Below are 24,306 nucleotides of genomic sequence, written 5' to 3'. Positions count from 1 at the left end.
TCTTCATGAGCACGAGCAGGGCTTCTGCAGCTTGCTGCAGCTGGAGGCAGAGCCCTGTGCCTGCTACTCAATTCTTCAGAGTAAATGAAAATAAATAACGAACCCACTAACCGGCAGATGGTTAACCATATCATGAAGCTATAAATTTGTGCTCAGGTTCTTACAGGTCCGTTTTGTAAGTGGCAGACCAAGCATGCATCTCTGTCAGTACTTACCGGCACAAACAGAAGAATGCTCAGAATTAAAATCTACGCTATTCTGAAACAAATTCCTCGGCGGCCTTTTTCTACTAAAAAATAACTCCTCACTGCCTGGCGTTCCTTGAGAGGGCCTCAGCTTTGGAGAATGAAGGAAGTCACCGGATGGAGGGAACTGCAGGAGAAAGAAAAATAAAGAAACAAAGCTGTGTGAACAGGCGTCCGGCTCTGCCCTCCACACACAGAACTGCTCCCACCGCCCCCCAGCCGAGCCCCCCGCTCGCTCTGCCTGTGCTGGGGGCTGCGGCCCCACCAGGGGCTGAACTGAGAGCCCCTGGCCAGAAGGGGCCTTGGGTGCCTGCCCGGCCCCGCTGCCCCACACACGTGTGCCGAAGGCCACCCCGATGCCCTGTGCCCACCTCGGGCAGCCCCAGTGCTCAGGCCGGGCACCCCGAGGCCAAACACACGGCTCTGGAGCCTCAGCTGCTGGCTAAATGTGGCTTGAGGCCCCGTTTCAGAGCCAAAGCAGGTCAGTGACACACATAGCTCAGATAGCAGAAGACTTTCTGAGCTACAGCTGTGTACACTGCCCTGCACCTGAGTACTGCAAGCTGTAACCAGCTGGAAGCGTCCACCCAGACCTGCTGGATTTACAAAAATAAGAATATACAAAAAAATGTATGATACGCACACAGGAACAATGACAGCATAATAAAATGGAAAATAAAATGAAAAAAAAAAAAAAGAGTGAGAAATAATCACCTAAATCCAAAATGTTAGCTAAGTTTAAAAAAAAAGTGCCCAATTCCGTCTTCACACATTAAACAGCCCCACCTAACCCTTTATTAAAAGATAAAAATATAAGATGCGAAGCCTCTCACTGTCATGGAACCAAACACGAAGCTTTGCTGCAGCACAGCCAAGCCAACAGCTCAAAAATTCAGGCCACTCACACAGAAAAGCTGGCAGAACTGTTTATAAAACTCCGAAGTCGGCCTTGAGCCCAGGGCCCAGCCATACGAACCACCAGGGCTCCTCTGCTAACACAAGGCGGCTCATTTTTAAATGCAAAGCATTGGGATGAACATTTTCTTTCCCCAGCTATCCAGTACTTGAAGTGTTTGAAAGCCTTTAGTCAGCTTCCAGCTCTCACTCCAATACAGGTTGACACTTCAGACTCAAGAAAAAAAGGGGAAAAAAAGAGTTAACAAATATAAAGTTTTTGGTTTCCATTAAGCTATGTAACTTTTTAAATCGGCAAGGGCTGTCTGAGCTGTGCAAGAAGCACGCTGCAGGTTCAGTCTGAAGGCTGCACTGAGTGACATCAGCACCTTGCAATCAGAACCAGTTATAGTTAAAGGAAAACTGAGTAATGTACTTAGGAAAGGAAAGATCAAGCTTTGAAGGCTTCTTGTTCTCTGCTTTAATTATTAAAATCGGTAATTAAAATCATCTCCAGGCTATATTAACTCCGTTCTCCCCTTTCGCAGCCAAGGCTCCAGAGGTCAGACCAGAAATCTGAACCAAAAGGAAATATTTATCCAGGATCAGCCAGCACAGCGTCACGGAAAGCCTGACGCCCCGCTCAATATTCCCTCTGTGCGAGCGGAGACGCTGCAGTCTGACACGGACGTGCTGCATTCACTTAAAAAAAAAAAAAAAAAAAAAAAAAAAAAGTGCTCTTTTTAGATTTTACTGAAGGTCTCAGTTCACCCTAAAGATGGTTTCTGAGACTGGGGACTCAGCACAAGATCTCTCCCTAGGAAGCTGTGACTGCCGACCAGCCCCTGAACGCTCGGCTGAGTGAAATGGCTCCGTCAGCTCCGCAGACGCCAGCTGTTCCAATTTCAGCTTAAAAATTAATTTAATAATGTGTTTAATATTGCCATGGGGTTTCACAAAAGCATGGCAAAGTAAAACAGGGCCAGGCACAGCACTTGAGGAGTCAGGGTGATGACACGAGCAGCATGGCTGTGAGTATGCTCTAAATGTTTTTACATAATTACAGCATTTGCTGTGTCACACAATATCCTAAAAATAGATTTTTTATGGAGATGGAACATAGACAAAAATCTCTGAATTTCAACAAAATCACATAAAAGCCCAAAGAAATCAATTCTCCACCCCCTACCAATGAGACTCCTCTTGAAAACAGGACTCCACAACCCAAACTTTTAGGTTACTTTTTCTAATTCTGCTCCCTCTCGTAGTGCCTCCTCCCTTACAACCAGAAAAAAACTCTCACACGGTACCTGTTAGCAGTGAATAAATAAGCAAAGCAGCAATTTGGCTGTATTTCCAGCCTGCTCTTTAAATCCCCGACCAGCTCACAAAGCCCAGCTGTTCGTCTCTGCGCTGGCTGCCAAGGCGCACGGCCGCGGGGACACCGCTCCCCAGCTCAAGCAGCGGCGCTGTTCCTGGGAGGTCTTTATGGTTAAAAAATAGGCAAAAATCCGGTGTTGGTGACAAAACAGCATGCCCTGACCTATTGTAATGCACTGCTCCGTGTGCACTGCAGGGCCATCGGCACAGCGACTCGGTGTCTCTGATCCCTTGCTAGGCAGCCCCACCGAAACGCTCAGAAGCTGAAAACTTTTGATCTCACCGCCCTCCCTCAAACACGGTGCTCACGCAGGCCTGAGCATTCCAGTTGGGTTTCTGAGGTTGGACTCGCACGTGAAATGCTGAGGGAAATAAAAGCTCAGCTGGAAGCTCGCAGTGAGGGAAGGCTCCAGCAGCCGAGACACAGAACGGGTCGGCCTGGGCCCTGCTTGCAATGGGAGAGCGCAGCCAGATCCCAGCCGGAGGGACGAGCCTCGGTGAGACCACGGCCAGAAATGTGAACAGGAACCAAGTCCTGATGGCTGGACGCACACCAAGGGCAATCACAGCAAGAGGATGCACTAACAGGAGCACGAGCGTACAGCAGTGCTTCTCCAAAATGCCCCCCTAGCCCCCAGAAAAACCGTGGCTCACCTCCCAGAGGCTGACACCTCCGGCAAAACCCCACGCGTACAGCCGAACCCTGCAGCTACACCAGAACAGCTCACGGATGGTTCACACCATGGCGTAAAACCTCAGCAAAGCATTCGGATGCTGTTGGTACCGCACCCAAGGGCACTGCTGTCAGCTGCGGGTGCGGTGACCCACAGCAGATATTGTTTAGGAATCTTAGATATTATTTGGATATATTATTGAGATAGCAGGTAGGTTTTACAGGGAAAAACTGCAAGGGAGCTTTTCTCCTGTGGTAATTCCGCATTACACGCAGCACACTCAGTCTGCAGGGCAGGCAGGAGCAGGCAGCGACCAGACACTGCCGAGGACCCCCCAGCACAGCGTTTGCTCCCTTGGGGCAGCAAGTATCATTCCTGCTGTCAGCAGGGCTGTAGCATTTAGTTTATAAATAGCACTTTGTACCTAAAACCTAAAGAGCGTTTCTGTTCTGATAATTTGCTTAAACTGGAATTATAAAAGATTCGAGTTTAAAAGGGAATAGAGGGCTTGCCAATGCCACCCAGACCTCACGTGTGTGACCTCCCAGGAATGGCATGAGGAGCTGGGAAACTATCTGTGAATGTATCACGTTTGGTTACAGCGGGTTAATTTCAATTTCTTAAAGCCAGCACCCAGAAGCCCAGTTAGCAGACCACATTGAGTCCCACAGAAAACAACCTGAACGTTTCCCTCAGAGTAGGCTCTGGCTTGCCGCAGCCTGGAATTGTTTACAGCTCTCGGAGACCACGGAATTGCAGCAGACATAATGCATCGGCGTCTCCAGAGAGAGAACGTTCACTTGGACAGACCCAGAGACCGTTACCCACGGGATTTACAGATCACATCCATCCTCCCAAGCCTGGCTCTGCCTGTTCGCAATTCAAAATGAACAGGACCCTTCTGAAGTACAAAGGAAACAATCCATGGGGCTAAGCTCTTTGTTACCGCCCTGTTTTGCCAAACATTTCCCATCTCTAGCAAACAAAAAGTGCTCCACTGGTGCTGTCACAGGGCTCCTGGAGGTGTATGCTGCAGAAGCTAAAATCAGAGATGCTAAAAACAAAACCAAACCAGATAGAGCTTTATTGATTTAGCTGGAACCAGAGAGGCTTCAGCCTGCTGATGTGAGCTGCGTGGTGCCAGCAATGAGCTCTGCCCAACGTGAGCACCAGGAGCTCAGGGGCCGCCCAAAATCTGGGTTGAGAAGTGGGTAGAGTTGAAGGGCCCGGTCTGGGCCACAGCTGTGACAGATGTGTGCAGCTGCCAGGAATGAGAAACAGAAACACGGGTAATTATGCTTCAGTTGATGAACTTGGGTTTTGCTCTCAGAAAGAAAGGAAAACGAAAAGCTGGGGTTGCAGGAGCAGCGATTTGGCTGTCAGCCTTACGTCCAACACACGAAGCACCAAGGTGTGCAGTCAGGCTGTGCAGCCACAGGGCAGCGGCTGTCACGGCACAGGGCTCACAGACTGAACGGACAGGTACAAACGCTTTACTCAGTGCCCTTTTTACCAGCGGGGTGGCGTGTCCCCCCGCAGCGTCACCTTCTGTAAGTGCGTCCCACGGCCAGGCACCGAGCGGCACAGCTCCCAGCAGGGCTCCCAGCAGAGCTCCCCAAGAAGGCCCTGAGCTATCACATTTTGCTGTGCTGTTCTGCCGCAGGCCAGGAGCAGGCTCACCTCTCACCGCCCAGCGCAGAACCAGGGCATTCCCCGAGGCTGAGGCAGCTGAAGCATCTGTGGCTCTTGAGCTGCTCACTACCAGGCTCATAATGCTGCACAGACCTGCAGCCTCGTGCAAATTCAGCAGCAAGAAGCCCTGCTCAAGCACCTCTGGTGTTAAATAACCCCTGCCAGCTCGTGGTGCCTCAGCTGGCGATCCCGACAGGCCGTGTCACTGCGCTCACACCTCAGCCCCGCACAGTACAGACCCGTGCAGGAGAGCTGCAAGCCCTGAGGGGCTGTGTGGGCAGCACACCACGGTCAGACTGGCCGTGTGAATCCTGCTAGCATCACTGAACCCCCAAGTTCACAGCGGGCATGAAACAAATACACTGTCAGAGCACTTCCGAGGTTGCAGGGCAGCGTTTCACCCATCGAGCCAGTTAACATCACCCACGGAAGCCGCGTGTAGAAACAGCGGCAGAGGCAGTGTGCTTTATCTACCTCACATCCCCAGTACACATTAACCTACACATTTAACTCCCTATCTTATCTGATCAGCAAAGTCTAGACGTGGCCTTGGACAATCGCAGCGTCACCTGACTTTAAAAACACAGGTAGAAAAAGAGCTTTAAAGATTAAGCTAATTTCACGCATTCTTTCAGCCACAGAATGACTCCAAAAGTTAATTTTTAAACAAATTCATCTCAAAGGAATGTCCGAATTAATAATTAATTTTTTTTTACATTTACTTGAACAAGTACGCACATTTTATGCATGACATACCGTGCTAAAAGCAGGCAGTAACGGAGAGACATGGGGCTGCCTTTCTATCTCTTCACTTGTTAAATGCCCTGGGGTAAAGGACTTTATTTATACAGCTTTTGCAATCTCTCTCAGTTAATGAGGAAAATCTTCAAGTACAGGAAACACTGTCCAAGTTCTCTGGTCCCAGTGTGCTTAGGGGAAAGCACAGCCCACCTATTTGTACGCAGACACATGCCGTGGGATAAACGTCATTTTGTGGCACGGGTGTACATAAACAAGCACTGTCAAGAAGCCAGGAAATACTGCAGGAAAATATCAGAAAGCCAGATAAGGTGATGGTCCCCTGCCCTGGAGAGTTTCATAATCCATTCCGACAGATTAACAGCAGGGTAAGGTTGGTAAATGATTGGGATGTGAAGACGGGGAAACAAAGCCATCAACCTGCAGCGATCAGAGAAGTATCGCAGTGCTTACACCACGGTGTTCTTTAAGCTCCCATTAGAGGAAATGCAGATTGAGCCACTCAGTAAGATTTAGGACTCGAAAAAGTTTTGAAAACAGTTCGTGTCATCTTAAATTACGTCCTTGGCCACCAAGACGGCCCTCCAGATTCTCCAGATTGCACTTTCTTCGTTCACAATGGGGCTGCTTAAGCAATTACTGTGTAGGTAACTACAGTGAATCCCCACTCTGTTTTTCTCCCTTACACACGATGAAGAACAGCATCTGGTTAACCTCCTCATCAAGCCTCCCTCACAGAACTCTTCAGCAAACAAGGCTGCTCACTTCTTCCACACAGAGGGCAAAGATGCAGCAGCTACATCAAATGACGCCTGTCCCTTTCACCAGCACATCCCTACAGCCAGAGCTTCCCTGCACAGCTGTCCGGGTACGAGGCAATCCTAGCAGCTGACAATCTGAGCGCCGCCAGCATTTCTGAGAGGCAGAGGGTGCTTCCAGTACCAGCTAAACACCTGGTGCTGGAGAGAGAGCTGCACGACGGGTGAAGGGATTTACATCCAGGAGCTGCACGATGGTTAAGGCAGCCCCTGCAGTCCTGGTACAGGGCTGTACGGAGAGGCAAAGCCACTCCTTGAGCCACGCTCCACTCACACTTGTCTCAGTATGTCTTCAAAGAGCTTCGCAGGTGGGCAGCTGTTAATCCGCTGCAAAGTTTTTAACATCACAGCTCGCACAAGCCCGTTGAAGGGTAACTGCCAAACCGTAAGCCTGCCAGCACGGCGCTCCTCTAACTGCCTGCTGGGGAAGAAGCAGTTTGCATTTTCATGTGGACTGAACCAAATCTTTCAATTTTTCCACTGAATGAAAACAGCTGCAGCACTGCATCACTTTCCAGACCTGCAGGAACAACACTCCCGACGTTTTGGCACCAGGTGAATCACCACCTCGAGAGCACTCTGGTAAGGCCACCGGCATTTCGGCAGCACCTTCCTTTATGCACAAGTCAAAAGTGGCAACTTCCAAATGCTATCAGACATGACATCAAACATTTTTCTCATCAGTACTTACCTGCAGGCAAGCACAAAGCTACGTGCAGAGGAGTTACACCTCAGTGTAAAAGGAATTCTGGATAACTGGAGGGTTCTGGTTATTCAGGCATCTTTCAAGTAAGTGCCAGAGCAGCACTAACGTGTTTCCTCTGGCAGAGGGCAACAGATGAAGTCTTCAAATTCTGACACCTCACAGCTATCGATCTGCCTTCTACCAACTTAAATATGTAAGAAAACAACATAAAATGGAAGTGAGAGGCAAACAGAACAAGTCGGAAAGCAGAGGGAAGAGACAAGAACAAACAGCATCTGTAAGAGGCACGGGATGTCTTCGAAAAAGCCGCTAGATGCAAACCCCACCTCACTAAAAAGGAATAAACACAGCACATGACAAACAGAATTTGCTCCCTGCAGAAGAACTTTTGTGTCCTCCTACTACGCGGCAGCAGTGAAAGCAAAGTGAGAGCCAGTAATCTCATGGCTTAAGGCCCCCACACGCCGCAGAGAAAAACAGGCTGGGGCCAGCAACCTACACTGTTCGCCAGCAGTTCCTTGGCTTGAGTTTAGAAGGATGCGGTCACCAAAGAAAGGCTGAAACCGATTCAGGTCTAATTCTGCAAAACAAGCTGGCACCATGTCAAGTTCTACATCTAGTCATAAGGATGGACAAGGTGAGATATTCGGCACTGCACACAAGGATGGAAGAATAAAGATGATCCCAACAGGAAGGCGTAAACTTTACACTGAGGTATTTGCGTGATGCTACACAACTGAACAAAGTTTTCCCAGGAGGAAAGAAAAGAAACGCCGGCTCCCTGGCAGCGGGACTGGTTTCCACCCCAGTAGTACGAGGTGGGGTTTACGTCCATGAAGACCCCACTACAGCTACAAACATTCACAGGGTCTAAGAAGTGTTCCTGCAGCAGCGTTGAGGCTGTCACCCCACAGACAGCCCACCTCACTGTCCCTGGCCTGAAGCCTCAAACACGCGGCTACTTCCCCACTCAAACTCGAGCCCACACCGTTCCTAACGACTTCACGTATGCAACAAAACTCAAACCAAACATTAATCACCTTCTCTCCCTCCCTTCCTCCCTCCAGGGATGAAACGTTGGGCACTCCTCCCAGTTCACATGGATAAACACAAGCACATGTGCAAAAAGATTTAAAAAAGGTCAGACCTGTTCCCCAGGAGCCTCCCGGCCCTGCGAGCTGCTGCCAGGGGAGGTGCTGCCTGGCGGCCTTGCCTTTGGTACCGGTGTGCCCCAGGAAATGCACAAACTCCTTCCAGGTTGTCACAGTGCAATGATGTCAGCTCACATCCCGGCGCTGTGAGGCTTCAGGAAAGCCTGCCCTTCACGCAGGAACACTGTTTGTCACTGCTCATGATCTCAGCCATGACAGCAGCAAGTTACTAAGCAACTGAGAATTAAATTCTGAATATGTAAACATGGCAGCGAGGAAATCTACTCGAGCCAACTTCCAATTTTCTTTAAAGAGCCTCTTGCTCAGTGACAGAGTTTGAGTAATTCTAGAGTAACTCCTTCGCTGCAGACCAAGTGATGCTGAGTTAAAGCCGTGCAGCTAAAGGAAACCGCACACGCCCCAGCTCTTATGTGCGGGGATATCGAAACCAGATGTCACAGAGCAGAACCATGCCCAACTGGAAGGGGCTTAACAATTTCTCAACGGTTCCTTCCAGGTGCGGATGCCAACAGGGTCAGTGTTGAAACCAAACCTTGGGCCAGTCAGAATCACTGTTTTCGTCTCACTGAAGTTTTTCCTAGCTGAATGAGCCTGAGAGCTGCACGCACACCTGGCAGACCACGAGCTGTACCAGAGGTACACTGCCAAACTGCACCAGCTTCGGTCACAGTCCGGCTAAATTAGCAGGATCAGCCCTAGCTCAGAAATATGCCAGTCAGTGCACCTTTGAGAGCTGCCAAACCCTCCTGCGGACACCCCTGAGAGCGGAGCTGCCCGGGGGCTGTCGGTACGCACCTGCTGCACGCCCTTTGCGGAGGGCATCGTGCCTGCCGAGCCGCCCTCCTTGCCCGCAGCGTGCTGGCTCTCCCACGGCAGCTTGTTCTTCCCTTTGCTGGCGCTCAGCACCCTCCTCGGGCTCCCTCCCCGCTCAGCGGCGGGGCGGGCGGCCCGCAGGGTGTCCGTGTGGCGGTGCCCGCAGCAGCTGTGCGCGCTCCGAGCCCTGCTGCCCGCCAGCAGCCGGCCCGTGTCGGCCCCCGCGCTGTGCCCGGCCGGGGGCAGGGGCCGGGGCCGGGGCAGGGGCAGGGCCAGGCCGTGCTCCCCGCAGCCCCGCTCCTCCAGCCCGGGCCCTGCCCCCCCGCCCAGCCGCGCCTCCAGCTCCTCCCCGGGCCGTCCGAGCAGCGCCGCGGTGCCGGCTCCCGGCTCCCCCGGCCGCTCCCCGCTGCCGCCGCGCCTCAGGGGCCGTTCCCTCAGCAGCAGCCCCAGCAGGGGCCGGGGCCCGGCGACCCGCAGCAGCCCCAGCAGGAGGCGGCGCCGCTCCCGCCTCAGCGCCCGGCCCAGCGCCGCCGGCTCGGCCGCCGCCAGCAGCCGCTGCAGCTCCTGCAGGGCCCGAGCCCGCCCCAGCCCCTGCCCCTGCCCCTGCCCGGAGCCGTCACCCGCGGGCCCTGGCGGCCGCTGCATGGCGCGGGCGGGCGGCGGAGGCCATGGGGGAGCGGCGGGGGGGGAGCCCCCGGCAACGCCCCGCCCGCCCGCCGCCGTCGCCAGGGGCTGCTGAGGGGACGCGCATGCGCGGAGCCGACCATGGAGCTGCGGGGGGGGGCGAATACACACACAGACATAGACACGCACCACACACACAGGGAGCGCTTCTTCGTCCTCACCGCTGCGAACATGGCGGGGAGATGGGCCTCAATTCGAAATAATGGACACGTCGCGGTGGCAACCGAGACCGGGATCGGGATCAGGAACCGGTCCCCCCCCCCGCCATGCCACGGGTGGTGCCGCCCGGGCGCGGGGCACTGTGGGAGCTCCCCTCCACAGGGCTGGCGGCGCGCGGAAGTGACGTAGCGGGGCCGAGCCGCGACGGGGCGCCAGAGGCCGCGGGCACCCGCAGCGCCCGCAGGTAACGGGGGGGGGGGGACGGGGCTGGCACCGGGGGGTCCCGGGGGCTCGGCTCAGCCCCGGCGCTGCCCCGGGCCCGCGGTGTTGGCACCTCGGTGTGAGGGAGCCGTGAGCTGAGCCCGAGCGCAGAGCGCGGCCCCGGCTGCAGGGCGGCTCTGGGCACGGCCTGAGGCGGCGCCGTGTGGGGAACGGCGGTACCGGGACGGCGCCTCTCGGAGACACAGCCCCGAGGCTGCCCCTCAGGTGTGCGTCTGGTTCCTGCAGCGCAGGGCTGGGGCTGCAGGAGGCTCTGAGTAGGGCCAGGATCTCCCCTCCCAGAGGAGCCCCCACTGCTCTGAGCGGTGGCAGCTGGATCTGCGCCTGCAGGTGAAGCAGTTCGCCAGGGGGCTCGGTGCAAACGAGGTGGCGTTTAAGGAGCTGTAAAAACACTAAACTTCTTAACGGTGAGATAAAGGAAGCGAGATCTGGCTGTGCAGTCAGAATGAAACCAGCTGCTGCGCTCAGGGGCGGGGTGGTGGCACCAAACAGCAGCTCTGCCCCCCGAGGTGCCGGCACCCCACACCCCCCCCCCCGCCGTGGGGCAGCGCGCTGGTAGGAGGCGCTGAGCAGGACCTGAGGCGCTGCTGCAGCTGCTGGGGGCGAACTCATTTCTGGGAGAAGTGCTGGGCTGAGGGTGGCAATGTGTGCCCCTCTCCTGCCCCGACAAACACCGCACGGCTTGGAGGGGAGGTGGTGGTACCAGGGCACCCACCCTGCCTGCTTGGGGCACCGCTGGGCAGCTCTTGTCTTGACAGAAGCCACCCGTGGGGGGAGGCAAGGATCCCGCTTCTCTGTGCTCCTCTCCAGAGTGCAGTAACCTCTGTCCCAATCCTCCTGCAGCCTGGGGGCTCAGAGCGAGGCACTTCTAGGTTCTGGGCGGGGAAGGGGGCAATGGCGAACACACCTCCCCTGCCTGGCACAGCGGCTGGGAGGGAGGCAGGGCCTGGCTGTGCCACAGCAGCACCTCATGGGGCTGCTGTGGCACAGGAGAAGCACAGCTACGTTCACAAGTGGGGAAGCTTTGCCTCAGATAAACCTGCTCTTTGTTTGTCTCTGCTTTTCTTTTGGTCTCTGCACAGTTCTCTGGAGTGGCCGATGTAGAACTCTGGCAGGCACTCTGTGCGCCAGGTAGTACACGTTTTGTTCCAGGTGGGGGAAAAAAGTTTGTGTATTTTGCAGTAAGAGATGAATATAGCATCCGCTATGAATAAACATGTGATTGCCTTGGATTTAAAGCCTATAAAAAAGCGTAGAGCATAAGGACTTGAGAAGTAAATTGGAGAGCAATATACTAATTTAGATAATGCATAAAAGGAAAAATATTATTTAAATGTTATGTGCAGCATGTCTAAGTACCATGAGTAATGAAAGTGCTGAAAGCGAAACCCTGAGTAATGCTGTAAAAATCCTGTTTGTCACAGATGGACCAGTCGTCTCCAACCTACATGCTTGCCAACTTAACCCACTTGCATTCTGAGCAGCTTCTGCAAGGCTTGAACCTCCTTCGCCAGCATCACGAGCTGTGTGACATTATCCTTCGAGTCGGCGATGTCAAGATCCATGCCCACAAAGTGGTGCTCGCCAGCATCAGCCCGTATTTCAAAGCCATGTTCACGGGGAACCTCTCCGAGAAGGAGAATTCAGAGGTAGAGTTCCAGTGCATCGACGAGGCAGCCCTGCAGGCCATCGTGGAGTACGCCTACACGGGAACCGTGTTCATCTCCCAGGACACCGTGGAGTCGCTCCTTCCAGCCGCAAACCTCCTCCAAATCAAGCTGGTGGTGAAGGAGTGCTGCGCCTTCCTTGAGAGCCAGCTCGACCCCGGCAACTGCATCGGGATTTCCCGGTTCGCAGAGACCTACGGCTGCCACGACCTCTACCTGGCTGCCAACAAGTACATCTGTCAGAACTTCGAAGAAGTTTGTCAGACTGAAGAATTCCTTGAGCTTTCGCATTCTGAACTGGACGAAATCGTTTCCAATGACTGCTTGAACGTTGTGACGGAGGAGACGGTTTTTTATGCACTGGAGTCCTGGATCAAGTACGACGTTCAGGAGCGGCAGAAGTACCTGGCGCAGCTGCTGCACTGCGTCCGCCTGCCGCTGCTCAGCGTCAAGTTCCTGACGCGGCTGTACGAAGCCAACCACCTCATCCGCGACGACCACACCTGCAAGCACCTGCTGAACGAGGCCCTCAAGTACCACTTCATGCCCGAGCACAGGCTCTCCCACCAGACCATGCTGATGACGCGGCCCCGCTGTGCTCCCAAAGTCCTCTGTGCCGTGGGAGGGAAGGCCGGGCTCTTTGCCTGCCTGGAGAGGTAAGGAAGGGTAAAGCTGCCGCAGAGCCTGCGCGTTGTGCTGCTCGCACATGTTTGTCATCTCCCTGGTCAGGACTAAGGCGCACTGGAGGGCTGTAGCTTGCAGGGCTGTGGTCACTGCTTGCCTTACGAGAACTCAAGGAGGGTTTTTTTGAACGAGGACAAGCGATGAATTTAACACGCTTCTTGATTTTGTGAGTAGTCTGCAGAGGTAGGGGGTGTGGTCGGTGCTGACAGGTAGAAAATCTCACCTTTTTCATTCTGGTGGTTGAGAATTTCATAGTAAGCGTGCCTGTTTTCAGTTTGTATGCTACTTCTAACTCGAAAGCCCTTGGAATTAAAACAGATTCAAGCATAAAAAAGCTAAGAAGTAACTCTTAGCAATGTTAAGATCTTGGTCATAATACAATCGTGTTTTTAGTCTCTGCTGAGCGAATATGCGTGTTTGTGCTAGCAGAAAAGGTAAGTGCTCATCTTTGCTCTTCATCCGCTTCTCAAAATGAGCGTCCTCTTTGGTTCACCGCTTTGTTGCACTGCTGAAGCTGGTCATGTGGGCGGAAGGAAGGTAACAGATGAAAGCAGCTTTCTTGCTTGGGCTTTCCTGTAGTGTTGTATTCCTGGAACACGTTCAGAAATGGTGAACTGCGAGGGGTCCCACAGCTGTGCGCGTGCTCACACGCACAGTGCTCCGATGCTCAAGGCAGAGAACGCTCGCTGCATTAAGGCAGCCTCCCGGGGCTGGGCTTTGGCCCAATGCTGGGCTGGCACTGTACTTGAGGTGCTCTTCTCTGGGACGGCTTTGTGCCTGGACATCTGTATGTGCATGCTTAAAAATATGGGAAAGCGTCTCTGGGGTTTTCCTCCTGCGTTTTAATAATTTAGAAACACTGTCAAAGTTACATAAAGTTTATTCCTCTGGTCAGAGGGGGTCCATAGCGAACTGGCCGTTGGGACTGGGAATTGTTAGGTGTATATTTTTAAGAACTAAGGGGTGGGGTGACTGTTTAATAACAAATTGTTTGAGTGAATAAAGTTGGTCCTCTGCTATTCCTCAGCTGTTTCTTGCACAGGTTCTTAAATGGTGGTGTCAATATTACGTACTGATGTGGACTGGAATACTTTGTTGGTCTGGTTTTAGCAAAAGTGCTCCTTCCTGTTGTTAACCACGTGTTAATGCATACAAAAATTTCTCTTTAATTTACGTGTTACTTATATTGGTCTCTCCGACTGATGCTTCAGCTCAGGCTTCAGGTTGCATTTGTTCTTGCCGTACAGAAAAAAAGTCACAGACTGGCTAAAAATAGTTCCTAATAATTTAGGACCCTGAGCTTCCCACAGCTAAAATCGGGAGTGGGAAAGTGTAATTCCGCTACTCTGATTTTGATTTTCATTTGTACTTGCAAGAAGGCTGATTTTTTTGCTCACTGTTGGCCACTGCTTCATGATAAGGGTACTAAATGCATTGTAAGTAGTTCTGTTCTTTTTTAACAGGGCCACTGCTTTCAAGAGCCAGCCTGGTTTTGTTCGGTCCCTGCTTCTGGGTTCTTAGTCAGTGGTTTTCACTTCTCCAGTGGCTTCATTTTCCTGTGTGTTGTTAAAGATTTTGGTAGATGGGCTAGATTCTGTCTGTGCTAGCCCAGAGCCACCGTATTTTAGAACTGAGTCTAATCATCGGAAAGTGGAAACACATGGGATTTTGAAAACAAATATTTCTGCACGTGTAAGAAGTGTACTTACAAATCTTAAATCTTTCTAAACATGTTTGTGATCAGATGTGATTATCCCTCTCTTGTTCTCCTTTTCTGTCTCCCTTCTCTGTGGCTGCTCGGAGTTGCTGGGTGTTTCTTGTTTCCAGTTTACCCCCCATAACCCTTTGGTTTGTATTTTTAGCTTGCCCTCCCCACAGCCTGTCTCCAAAAGCCACTGAGGCATCAGCACTCCATTGTCTTCCCTCATGTTGTCCATGCTGCTGGCGTGCCTTCTCCTCAGTCCACTCGTTCTGTACTTTCAAAATTCACCTTCTCAGGTCTTGCGCTTGGTGCCGTGGCTACCCACCATGTAGCTGCACAGCATTCGCTCAGCGAGGCCCTTGGTTTTTGATCTCTAGAGCAGTGAGCAGCATCTGATTCAGCTTACATTCAGGCTGTTGGAAGAAACGGCAAACTTTGGATGAGAAATACGGAGCACACGCTTCAGACTGCCTTCCTTGTTGCTTATTTGCACATAACTGAGCTTCATGGAGTTGGGTTTGCTCATGCAATCTTTCTTTTCTATTTCAGTGTTGAAATGTACTTTCCCCAGAATGACTCCTGGATAGGCCTGGCACCTCTCAGCATTCCCCGCTACGAGTTTGGAATTTGTGTCCTAGACCAGAAGATCTACGTTGTAGGAGGGATTGCCACCCACGTGTGTCAAGGCATCAGCTATCGTAAGCACGAGAACTCGGTGGAGTGCTGGGACCCTGACACGAACACTTGGACGTCCCTGGAGAGGATGTTTGAGAGCCGCAGCACTCTGGGAGTGGTCGTCCTGGCGGGAGAGCTCTATGCCCTCGGGGGCTACGACGGGCAGTCCTACCTGCGGACTGTGGAGAAATACATTCCCAAGGTGAAGGAGTGGCAGCTCGTGGCCCCCATGAACAAGACGCGGAGCTGCTTCGCTGCGGCTGTCCTGGACGGGATGATATACGCCATCGGGGGCTATGGGCCTGCCCACATGAACAGGTACGTGCCTCTCGCGTGTAGCCTGATGCCGTAAGCTGGTAAGCAGCAGCAGCCACTCTTTAAGCACGTATTCAGCAGCCAGCTAGAACTATTCTGAGAGAAATCAGCGTGAGTCCACAGTGGGCCTCATTAAGCCTCCTGTAGCACCAGCCTGGTAACTCAGCTGGGAAATCTCTGCTGAAGTGTATCTGTGTGCCCCAGCTCAGCGCTGTAACTACTCAGGAATCCCTGAGAAGGGCGAATTACGAGGCAGGAGGTGTAGGTGCGTGCTGCTGGGCAGTCAGAGAGAGCTCCTGAGCGTGTGGGTGCCCCAGCTGGGCAGCGCAGCAGACCCGGGGGTGCTGTGCTTGTGCCTGCGTGCCCTCAGGGGCAGCTTGGGGGCAGCTGTGTGACAGCACCGTGCTGCTGCTTGCCAGCACCTCGGCCTCCATCCAGCACCGCAGCACACGGGCTGTTGCCCCTCACATCGGAAGCGCTGCGTAGAAACGGGTGGGATTTTCTGCATGCTTGGTGTCCCCTGTATTCACAGGGATGCTTCCTGGTGCCGGCGTGTTCTTTAATCAGCCTGTTCCACATTGCTTTGTATGGGTAGGCCGGGGTATTCAGTTATGCCAAGTGACTGGTACTCTTCGTTACAAACGGGAACAGATCGGCCATATGCTCCTCCGGGAAGCAAACGGGCACACTGCGGGCCTGGAGAGCTGAACAAAGAGTGAAAATGAAAATCTTGTTGTAAGGCTGGATTATTCAATAGGATAGGATAACAATGTTGCACTAATCATTAATTGCACTCATTCTTCATATTTTATATGCTTTATGTAAACAGCTTGGAAATCAAAGAATTGCTTCCAAAATGGGACAGTCTAGCCAAGCAGTTTTCACTAGGAAAATGAAAAGTGTTGTAAATTACTGAAATGCACAGTGTCAACAGGTTAAATTGTTTGGTACGATTCTGGCAAGATCTTAAGAAGCTTCGTATGTCTTGGTTCTGGTTTCTTGTACCACTGACTGGCTGGGGCTGGAGGCAGCTCCGGGTGCCTCTGGCCCAGCCCCACGGCCAGGTGGCTGCTGGAGATGTCCCCAAGGAGCCCCCAGCCCCTCTGGGCAGCCTGTGCCAGGGCTCTGGCACCTGGATACAGCTCATATTTTAAATTACAGGCTGTAATAGCAGTTTAAATACTCAGTAGAGAAGGAAACTGATGGTTTTACCCTGCTGGGCAGCTAAACACCACCACAAGTGCACTCTCAGTTCCCCACACCCCCTCTCAGAAGAGAGGGAGAAGAAATTATGCTCATGGGCTGAGATATGGCTAGTTCAATTAAAGGGAAAAGAAGGAAGAGAAGGCAGGGGGAACAAGCAAGGGCTGTGCAGAAGCAGAGAAGAGAAAAACTGATTATTCTCTTCTTCCCATCACCGAGTGACGCTCAGCCATGTGTTGGGAAGCAGGGTACGCGCAGTGGTTGTTCAGGAGGCCGGGCGTTAGTGAGAGCCCCCTGCCCCAGCTCTCACTGCTGGGCACCACGCCACAGGGTACGTTTCATCCCTCGGGGCAGTTTGGGTCCCCCTGGCTGTGTCCCCTGCCCAGCCCAGCCCCGGGGGCTCGCAGAGCCTTGCTGCCGTGCCAGCACCGCCCGGGGAGGGCTGAGACACCAGGGGCACGTGGGGGCTGCTGCGGGGAGGGTGAGCCCCATCCCAGCCACAGCCCGCACAGAATCTGTCTCAAAAACATTTTCTGTTGACTTGGGATTTCTTCACGTGGAAGATGACCTGGAGCAAGCTGCCCCCTTAGGCGTGTGCCCTCCTGGTGCTGCGCAGAGCTATGGACGTGCTAGCAAGGGTAAACAAAGCAGAGTCAGCAGCAGCAAGGAGCAGGTGTGCCAGGAGTTCCCGTGGGACCTCCGGGGTGTGATGCTCGAAGGAAGGTAATCAAGCCCTTGCTCAGGACAGGGCTTCCCAAAAGATGAATGCCCCGTGTGTACGCAGGCCTGTGAAGGTGAGCTCAGCAGCCTCCTTCGGGAAATGCAGAACTGAGCAGTGGGGTAACGGGAAAGGTCTGAGTCGGGTTGGTGCCTTCAGAGGGGAAGGCTCCTTGCAGCACTAGGGTTCTGCAGTAGCCTTGCTCTGTGCTGCATCTTCTCTCCCTCAGTTAAAAAAAGGAACTGCCAAGAGCTCCTGCAGAGTTATTAAATTAATGGATATTTCATTAATTGCCTCTTTACATGTAATTTACTGTTTATTCAATAATTTTGTTTTTATCGACTGTTCAGTGATGCAAGTAATGTGGCGTGCTGCACAGTCTCAAGGCTCACACAAGCTCTAGCGTTGGAAGAAAGCTGGTTGCTGTATAACTGAGCACCTTTTCTCCTTCTCTTTAGCACTTCTGACTTTCTGTTCTCCCCTTTTCTGCCTCCGTTGTCCTACTGAAGCTGCGCCATGGGCAGGGGATAGCTATGGGCAGGGAGCACTCAGTGACTGACCCGTACAGCTGCAGCGATGAACAAAGCGATGCCGATAGCTTCCATTTTATCCCAAAGGTCCCTTCTGTCCTTGGTGTTTGAGCAGCAGCCTCTTTACTGCTTTTGCTGAGGGATTTGCTCTCCACATTTTTTTCCTGTTACTTTCCAGGCGTGCCTCAAGGAAGGGTTTGATGTGTTGTGATAGCCAAACATACGCTTCAGATCTGCGTTCTGTTCGGTTTCCATGAGTTTCCTTGTACATGGCAGCAGTCCTCTTCTGAAAGAGCTTTCTGTTCTGAGCCCAGTGTTGAAAAATCTTTCTTTCAATTTGTAACCTGAAGGTGCATGGTTGGGGTGTGACCTGGGAGGAGTGGCTGAGCTGCAGTTGCTGGGTCAGGATGTTGAGGTGATTTTTGGCACCACTTTCTGGGGAGTCTCCAGCTGCACGAGCTCCGTTGTGGAGGCACTCGAGGTGTTACCGCCGGGTTCAGTGTTTTACCTGCTAGCCTCGGGCAGTACAAGGCGACAGAGCTGCAAGTTTTTCTGCCAGCTCAGGCACTTTTTCTGTGTGTTATGTTGTTCTGGTCTGTAACAGTAGTGGGTGAATCTGACAGATGCACATTTGTCGTGCAGTAAAACTGATGTCACTGAAGTCCAAGCCTCACGAGTTGTTTTTGTATCCGCAGCATGGAGCGCTACGACCCAAGTAAGAATTCCTGGGAAACGGTCGCCTCGATGGCTGATAAGCGAATAAACTTTGGTGTTGGCGTCATGCTGGGCTTCATCTTCGTGGTGGGCGGGCACAACGGGGTGTCTCACCTCTCGAGCATCGAGCGATACGATCCGCACCAGAACCAGTGGACGGTGTGCCGGCCCATGAAGGAGCCCAGGACAGGTAGGGGCACGCGGCGCTCAGGGGGTAGCGGGGTGCCCCTGGGGGTGAGCTTCTGGGTAACCTGGGAGAAGCTGCAGGAAGTTAGGGTTGCAGGGACTTGTCTGCAGAGCCTTGTTCTTCATCTTTGGGTTGGGCCAAAGGTCACGCCATCAGTTCTGTGAAAGAATAAGTATTTAGTAGTAAAACATAACGTAAGAATGAAGTCTGGTCTCCTTTTGTTAACGCTGAGCTGTACCAGGAGCATCGTGAAATGTTTCTGCTCTGTCCTCTTTTTTCCATTGAGTGAATTTCAGCAGTCCTGTGGCTGCTGTTTTATTGTCTCTGCTTTGATGTTGAGACTCAATAGAGCATCTTCTCCGCTGCCTGCCTGAGGAGTACTGCTTTGCCTTCTGGAAAGGCTGTGAGAAGAGTCGGAAGGGAGGTTAACATCTGAGCACAGAGGGGCTCTTCGTTTTCTTTAGACAGCCCAAAGAATGAGAGGCTGGGAGAACTTGGCTGCTGTGCCTTAAGAAGAGGTGGCAGGGGGGTTCAATTAAGAACAAAAATGCCGTTCCCTTATGCACCCGACGGTCATCTTACTCTTTTTTTTTCCAATAGGAGTTGGCGCCGCCGTGATCGACAACTACCTGTACGTGGTGGGAGGTCATTCGGGGTCGTCCTACCTGAACACTGTGCAGAAGTACGACCCCATCTCGGACACCTGGCTGGACTCCGCGGGCATGATGTATTGTCGGTGCAATTTCGGGTTGACTGCACTTTGATGGGAAGCAGGACTTCACATGGACCTGAGGCAAAGGTGGAACTTGATCTGCTTGAAAATAAACCCTGCTGCTGGAGACCGTGCGCTGCGTTTTCAGAAGCTGGAAAATGGGAGGAATGTGGTGAAGTTGCGATTGAAACGAGGAATGATTTGTTTTATTCCGGTTTTTGGCCTCTGTTACTCCAGTGACGCGGGCAGAAGGAACTGAAAGCTTATAGCCAGCTGGGTTTAGATAGCGTCTTGTTGATGGCAGTGAATTTTAGAGAGTGTACTGTACATGCCTAGGATATGGTTAGAAAACTTACTGTATATCTAACCCTTTCACTTTCTAGAGCTTTTCTCTCTTCCTCCTGCCTACTGAAAAACATGAAGTTTACTGTGCTTGGAGTGAGAGGCGTGTGAGTGTGGTGTGTGACTGGATGTTTGCTGATAGCTGTCTGGTTGTGTCTTCATATTAAGAAAATGCCAGTGCTTCATAATTTTTTAATGAACAGTAACTAAAGGGCTGCCTTGTTTCTGTATCTCAAGGTTTATAAATAATAAATGCCATAGTATGTTGCCTGTACACTCTCCTCTGTTACCCATTTACTGATAGGAGGGCTGGGATGATAAATTAGAAACTACTTAAATTTAGAAGGCAAATTTATATTGCCTCTTCCCAAAATGTTGGGATCTGATAAAGAAATCTTTCGTTTTCAAACTTTCCCTTTTTTGTGGATAAATGAGTACTGAATTCAGCAACTTAATCTTGCTGATCTGCTGTGTGTTTTCAATTGTTATGCAAGGAAAAATTGCGGCAGTAATGCATCGGAAAATGTCACAGCAGCATTGACAGCATGATGTAAAGTAACTGCTCAGAAACGGATCTGTCCCATCCTTCTCCAAAGTGCACCTGCACCCGTGTCCATGCTCCGTGTAACTTCCTTTTCTAACAGAATGTATGATTGCTTTCTCAGCGTGTTCAGATATAAAAATGGTGCTAAATGTAGGACTTAACGGTAAGGCTGTTATTCACCGTAGTGCAGTATGCATAAAGCATGCTCATTTCGATTCTCCTAGTGTTTTTGTTTATTTGCTTGATCCATTTGTGCCTATGAAATCTGTCAAGAATAACACAGTGTACTGAACGAGCTCTACATTTGTTATTTTTTTTCAGAAGATCTCTGTGTATTGTTCCTGTTCTCCCAAATGCACAGCTATGGAAGGAACAGTGAGATCCCCCCTCGGGTTCTTCGGCCTTGCCTTTCCCGCAGGTTGCAGTGGGGTGGCACAGGGCACGGTTACTCACCCTGAGCGCGTGTCCGTGTGGTGGGGCTTCCTGGGGGGGTTCCTGAGGTTACCCAGAGCCTCCAGAAGTGATAACTTTGTGATAGCCCTAACCTGTGTGAAAGCGTGGGTGGGTCAATAGGAAGTGATGCTGTGGGTTATAACCATTATTTAAAGGATTGAGTAAAGATTAATTTTAGCTAATTTAGCATGTTTTAGTTTTCTTCTGATTTTAACTAGGAATCATAATTATCTTAAGTTTTTGTTTTGATGTCTTTGTGTGTATGCCAGACCTGGTACTTAAGAAATTGTTTGCCTTGAGTTCCTTTTCTGCCCTTGTTTTAACGTGTTAAATTAATGTTTGTTTCCCCTTGTTTTCCAAGCCCGTATAGTATTATTTTTGAAGGTGCAATAATATTTGAAATAGTTGCTTTAAAAGCCATTTCTTTATAAGTATGCTAAGTGGACGTTTTCTGAGTATACCTAATTTATTTTTAAGTTCCTGCGAAGCTAATTGTAGCCGGTCAGATAGCAGTGTTCTTTGTTCTTCCATAAGCTGACGTTCAGACGTTACACAGCCGAGGAGACGAGGGCGTTTCCCCACAGAACATTACTCACGGATAACAGGTGTTTGCACAAATTAGAAAATCCTGCACGTGGTCTTCAAGTTTGGTGGCGTTAAGCAGGACTTCAAAAGCAAATAAAATGAACAGCTTCAGAGTTTTCAATGCAGTTTGCCTGACCCACTGAGGATTCTAGCCGTATAGCAATAATAGCGTGATGTAATTATTGCAGTGAATCTCCTCGTAGGACATAAGGAACTGCGCTGTCTGTTGCATGTCGGGGGGGTGAGGAGGCAGGGGAGCGGTTTGGGGGTTGGTGGTTGATGGAAGTGTTTCTGCCTGCAGAGATTGCCTCTTCCTTTCTGTCAGGTAAATGCAGAAGCTGAATGTTTACGTGTGCTGTTTTACTCCTCACTGACAGTGTCACAGATGCCATTGCTTATCATATTTTCCAATATACACCAAAAGATAAAGATAAATTAAGTATGGAAATTCTCTTTAATGTTAAAAGTCAGGCATAAGCCCTGAAGTGCTGTGAGGCTTCCCACTGGTACGTGCTGTGCCAGTAGAGTCGGACTGCAGCATGATGCCATGAACGAAGATGTCCATGCATCTCCGGCAGTGTCGGTCAGGGAGGTTTCCAGTCAGTAGAAAGTGGTGCAAGATGGAGAAGTTGTTTTGACATCATCAGAACAAAAGCAGCAGGATGATGTTACTGGCTGTTCACTGTTTACGTGCCCATCTTTCATTTTGGGAAATCGGAACGCTTCATGGCAAAATGGTTTGTTAGGTTTACCCAGGCAGTAGCAATATGAGGTTAGGTCACAGCGACTGGCCCCGAGTTGTGCAATGGGCTTTTGCTAAATTCTAACACAGCAGGCAGAAACAATTTTTGTTCTTACACAGCCTTGGGATTAAGCATGGGAAGAATACCCGGTGAAACATAACTGCTGTTATTAGGCGAGCTGTTTAGCTAGAAATGGATCGAACAGTGTATGAAAGTAGGGGTAGCATCAGTTCAAGCCATGCCATCTTCCTTTTCTGTTCTGGGTGCTTGTTGTCCTGTTCACTGAAGTGCTTGGTTATGGGAAGATCAGACACAACTTGTTCAAATCTGCATCTCCAGTACAGTACTCTTATTGCAATGTCTGTCTTGCAGTTTAAAAACTAAGGACCTTCAAGTAAGATGTCATACAACTACAAATTATCATCCAGTTCTATTTCTTAATCACTCAAAACGATCTGTAAAGCACTTTAAAACAGGCATGAGTTAGTGTGTGCACATAGTTCCTGAATTTCTGCTTTTTTAATTCAGACAGCCATCCGAAGCTTCCTGACTGCTTGGCCCAGTAGGCTCCCCTCCCAGGAACGCTGTTCTTTCAGGAAGCCTGGCTGGAATCTTCTGAAGGGGCAGCTTTGTCCAAACACATTGCAGAAGGTTAACTCGTACTGGGAGGCAGCGTGTTACTTTTGTGAAGTCACCATCTGTAAGTCCCCATTCATTGTATGAAACAATGCAAAATGTCCAAGCTTGCCTTAAATTCTTGATATTTAACTGAAACGCAAAGAACTGGATGATAATTCCTATTTTTTTGCCTTATGCGCTGTGCTGTATTTTAAACCCAAGGATAAGTATAATTTTTAGCAGGATTTAATAATTGTACAGAGAATACCAAATTGTACTCGGACTTACCGGAGTGCTTTGGTCGGGAGTACACCCTGATGTACGTAGTCTCGTGTATGTGGAGTGTTTTTATGTGCACACCTTTTTTAGCAGCGATGTTCTGGGTTTGTTACTGTTTACACAGGTGGTATTTGAGTTCTACAGGAAAATGTGTGACTTGCATCCTTGTTCCTCACTGGTGTTGCTATCGTGACAATGCTCTGTAACTGTTGTAACTACTTCATTGAATGTGAAACGATTTAGTAAATAAACCTGGAGAAAAGCTTGCTTTTACACTTTTTGTTGGGGGGATTACGGATGCATTGCAGCTTTTATCCTTTCTAATGTGGTCTCTTTGAGCAGCGAGGACACCTGGGCACGAGGGGCAGCAGCTCCCCAGGGGTTGGCGCCCTGCGGGCTGGGCTCTGGGCTGCTGGGGCCCGGCCCCTGGCTGGCAGAAACTCTGGGAAGAGGGTTTTAGGGTGGGCCTTGCTGCTTCCCATCTGTCCCTGCAGCCGGAGGCACAGTGGCCCTGCTGGATCAGGAACACCAGAAGAACACAACCTGCCTGTCCCCCCTCCTTTGGCAGGGGGTCGTGCTCCAGAAAGCTCCTGTGCAAACCCCAGGACCCAGCATCAGAGGGACTGTGCAGGGATGTCTGCGTGGGCTCAGGGGGCTGCAGGTCAGTAACCTCGGTGTGCCCTGGACAGCTCCTCGTGCGTGCTGTAATGGGCATCTCACGGCAGGAGGTGGCTTATGTGGAGTATCACCGAGCACCCCCCTCTGTTAGAAACGTAAAATGGGGTGGCTGAAGCTAAATCACATCCTGGCTGGCTTTACCTAAATACAGCAGGGACCAGCTCGCGGTGAGGCGAAGGTGCACAGCAGCTGGGTCAAGGAGGGGGGACAAGGAGAATGGGAAGTCCTGCATTTCCAGGGCTTAGGTCCTCAGAAGAGGTGGAACAGGATTTGACCAGGGTGGAAACAGACAGAGCCCGCTGGTTCTGTCCAGGAAAGAAAAGATGTGTTTTGTTTTTTTTTTTTTTTTTTTTTTAAACTCCTCACCCAGGCACACAGCAGGCTGTGTTCGAAGGCTGTGCTCATAGAAATTCAAGTCCTGTGCATTCTGAAGTAGAAAAATGATATTGCTCTGCTGAAGGACGGTGATGTTACTTGAGAGTTGGAGTTAAGTGCATGCTTGAGTGCTCTATTTAATTGGAGATGAAATTCAAATACCAATAGCTTTGAGCTGCAAATTTGGATACATATTTGAGTCCTAAAACCTCCAGGCTCCAGAGCAGTTGTTGAGCCCATTATGAACGTCGGGATGCACCAGGTATTTAGCTCTGATGTGGACCTGGGTTTGCGTTGCCGAATTTCC

The 24,306-nt window shown here is 51.1% G+C and overlaps 2 protein-coding genes across 4 annotated transcripts in view; one reads left to right on the top strand and one right to left on the bottom strand.

The window, feature by feature from the left end:
• The window catches only part of TOGARAM1 (TOG array regulator of axonemal microtubules 1), a 37,790-nt gene extending 27,929 nt beyond the window's left edge, over positions 1–9,861 (bottom strand). The window contains exons 1-2 of the mRNA XM_038179913.2: positions 9,136–9,861; positions 216–372 (exon numbers count right to left, since the gene is read on the bottom strand). Coding sequence (XP_038035841.2) covers positions 216–372; positions 9,136–9,798 — 820 coding nt within the window. The 5' untranslated portion in view covers positions 9,799–9,861. The remainder of the gene's footprint in view (positions 1–215; positions 373–9,135) is intronic.
• Positions 9,862–10,089: 228 nt separating this feature from the next.
• On the top strand, positions 10,090–23,219 carry KLHL28 (kelch like family member 28). 3 transcript variants are annotated; one of them, XM_027458289.3, is made up of 6 exons: positions 10,150–10,240; positions 11,358–11,406; positions 11,700–12,598; positions 14,878–15,321; positions 18,465–18,673; positions 19,271–23,219. In XM_027458289.3, exons 3-6 carry the CDS (start codon positions 11,700–11,702, stop codon positions 19,432–19,434), a joined length of 1,716 nt encoding a protein of 571 aa, XP_027314090.1. In that variant the 5' UTR covers positions 10,150–10,240; positions 11,358–11,406; the 3' UTR covers positions 19,435–23,219. The 3 variants fall into 3 exon arrangements, with proteins under 3 accessions (XP_027314089.1, XP_027314090.1, XP_071894153.1); XM_027458288.3 differs by lacking the exon at positions 11,358–11,406 and having other exon boundaries at positions 10,090–10,240; XM_072038052.1 differs by lacking the exons at positions 10,150–10,240; positions 11,358–11,406 and adding an exon at positions 10,303–10,605.
• The last annotated feature ends 1,087 nt before the right edge of the window (positions 23,220–24,306 follow it).

Source organism: Anas platyrhynchos, chromosome 5, assembly GCF_047663525.1.
Source record: "Anas platyrhynchos isolate ZD024472 breed Pekin duck chromosome 5, IASCAAS_PekinDuck_T2T, whole genome shotgun sequence".
Lineage (NCBI taxonomy): Eukaryota > Metazoa > Chordata > Aves > Anseriformes > Anatidae > Anas > Anas platyrhynchos.
Note: the sequence above shows the minus strand (reverse complement) of the source record. Positions and strands in the feature narration are given on the sequence as shown.

Coding starts and splice junctions, on each gene's coding strand:
- KLHL28 (XM_027458288.3), top strand. CDS start 11,700: ATGGACCAGTCGTCTCCAACCTACATGCTTGCCAACTTAACCCACTTG. Junction 15,322..18,464: donor GGGCCTGCCCACATGAACAG/GTACGTGCCTCT, acceptor TTGTATCCGCAG/CATGGAGCGCTACGACCCAA. Junction 18,674..19,270: donor CATGAAGGAGCCCAGGACAG/GTAGGGGCACGC, acceptor TTTTTCCAATAG/GAGTTGGCGCCGCCGTGATC.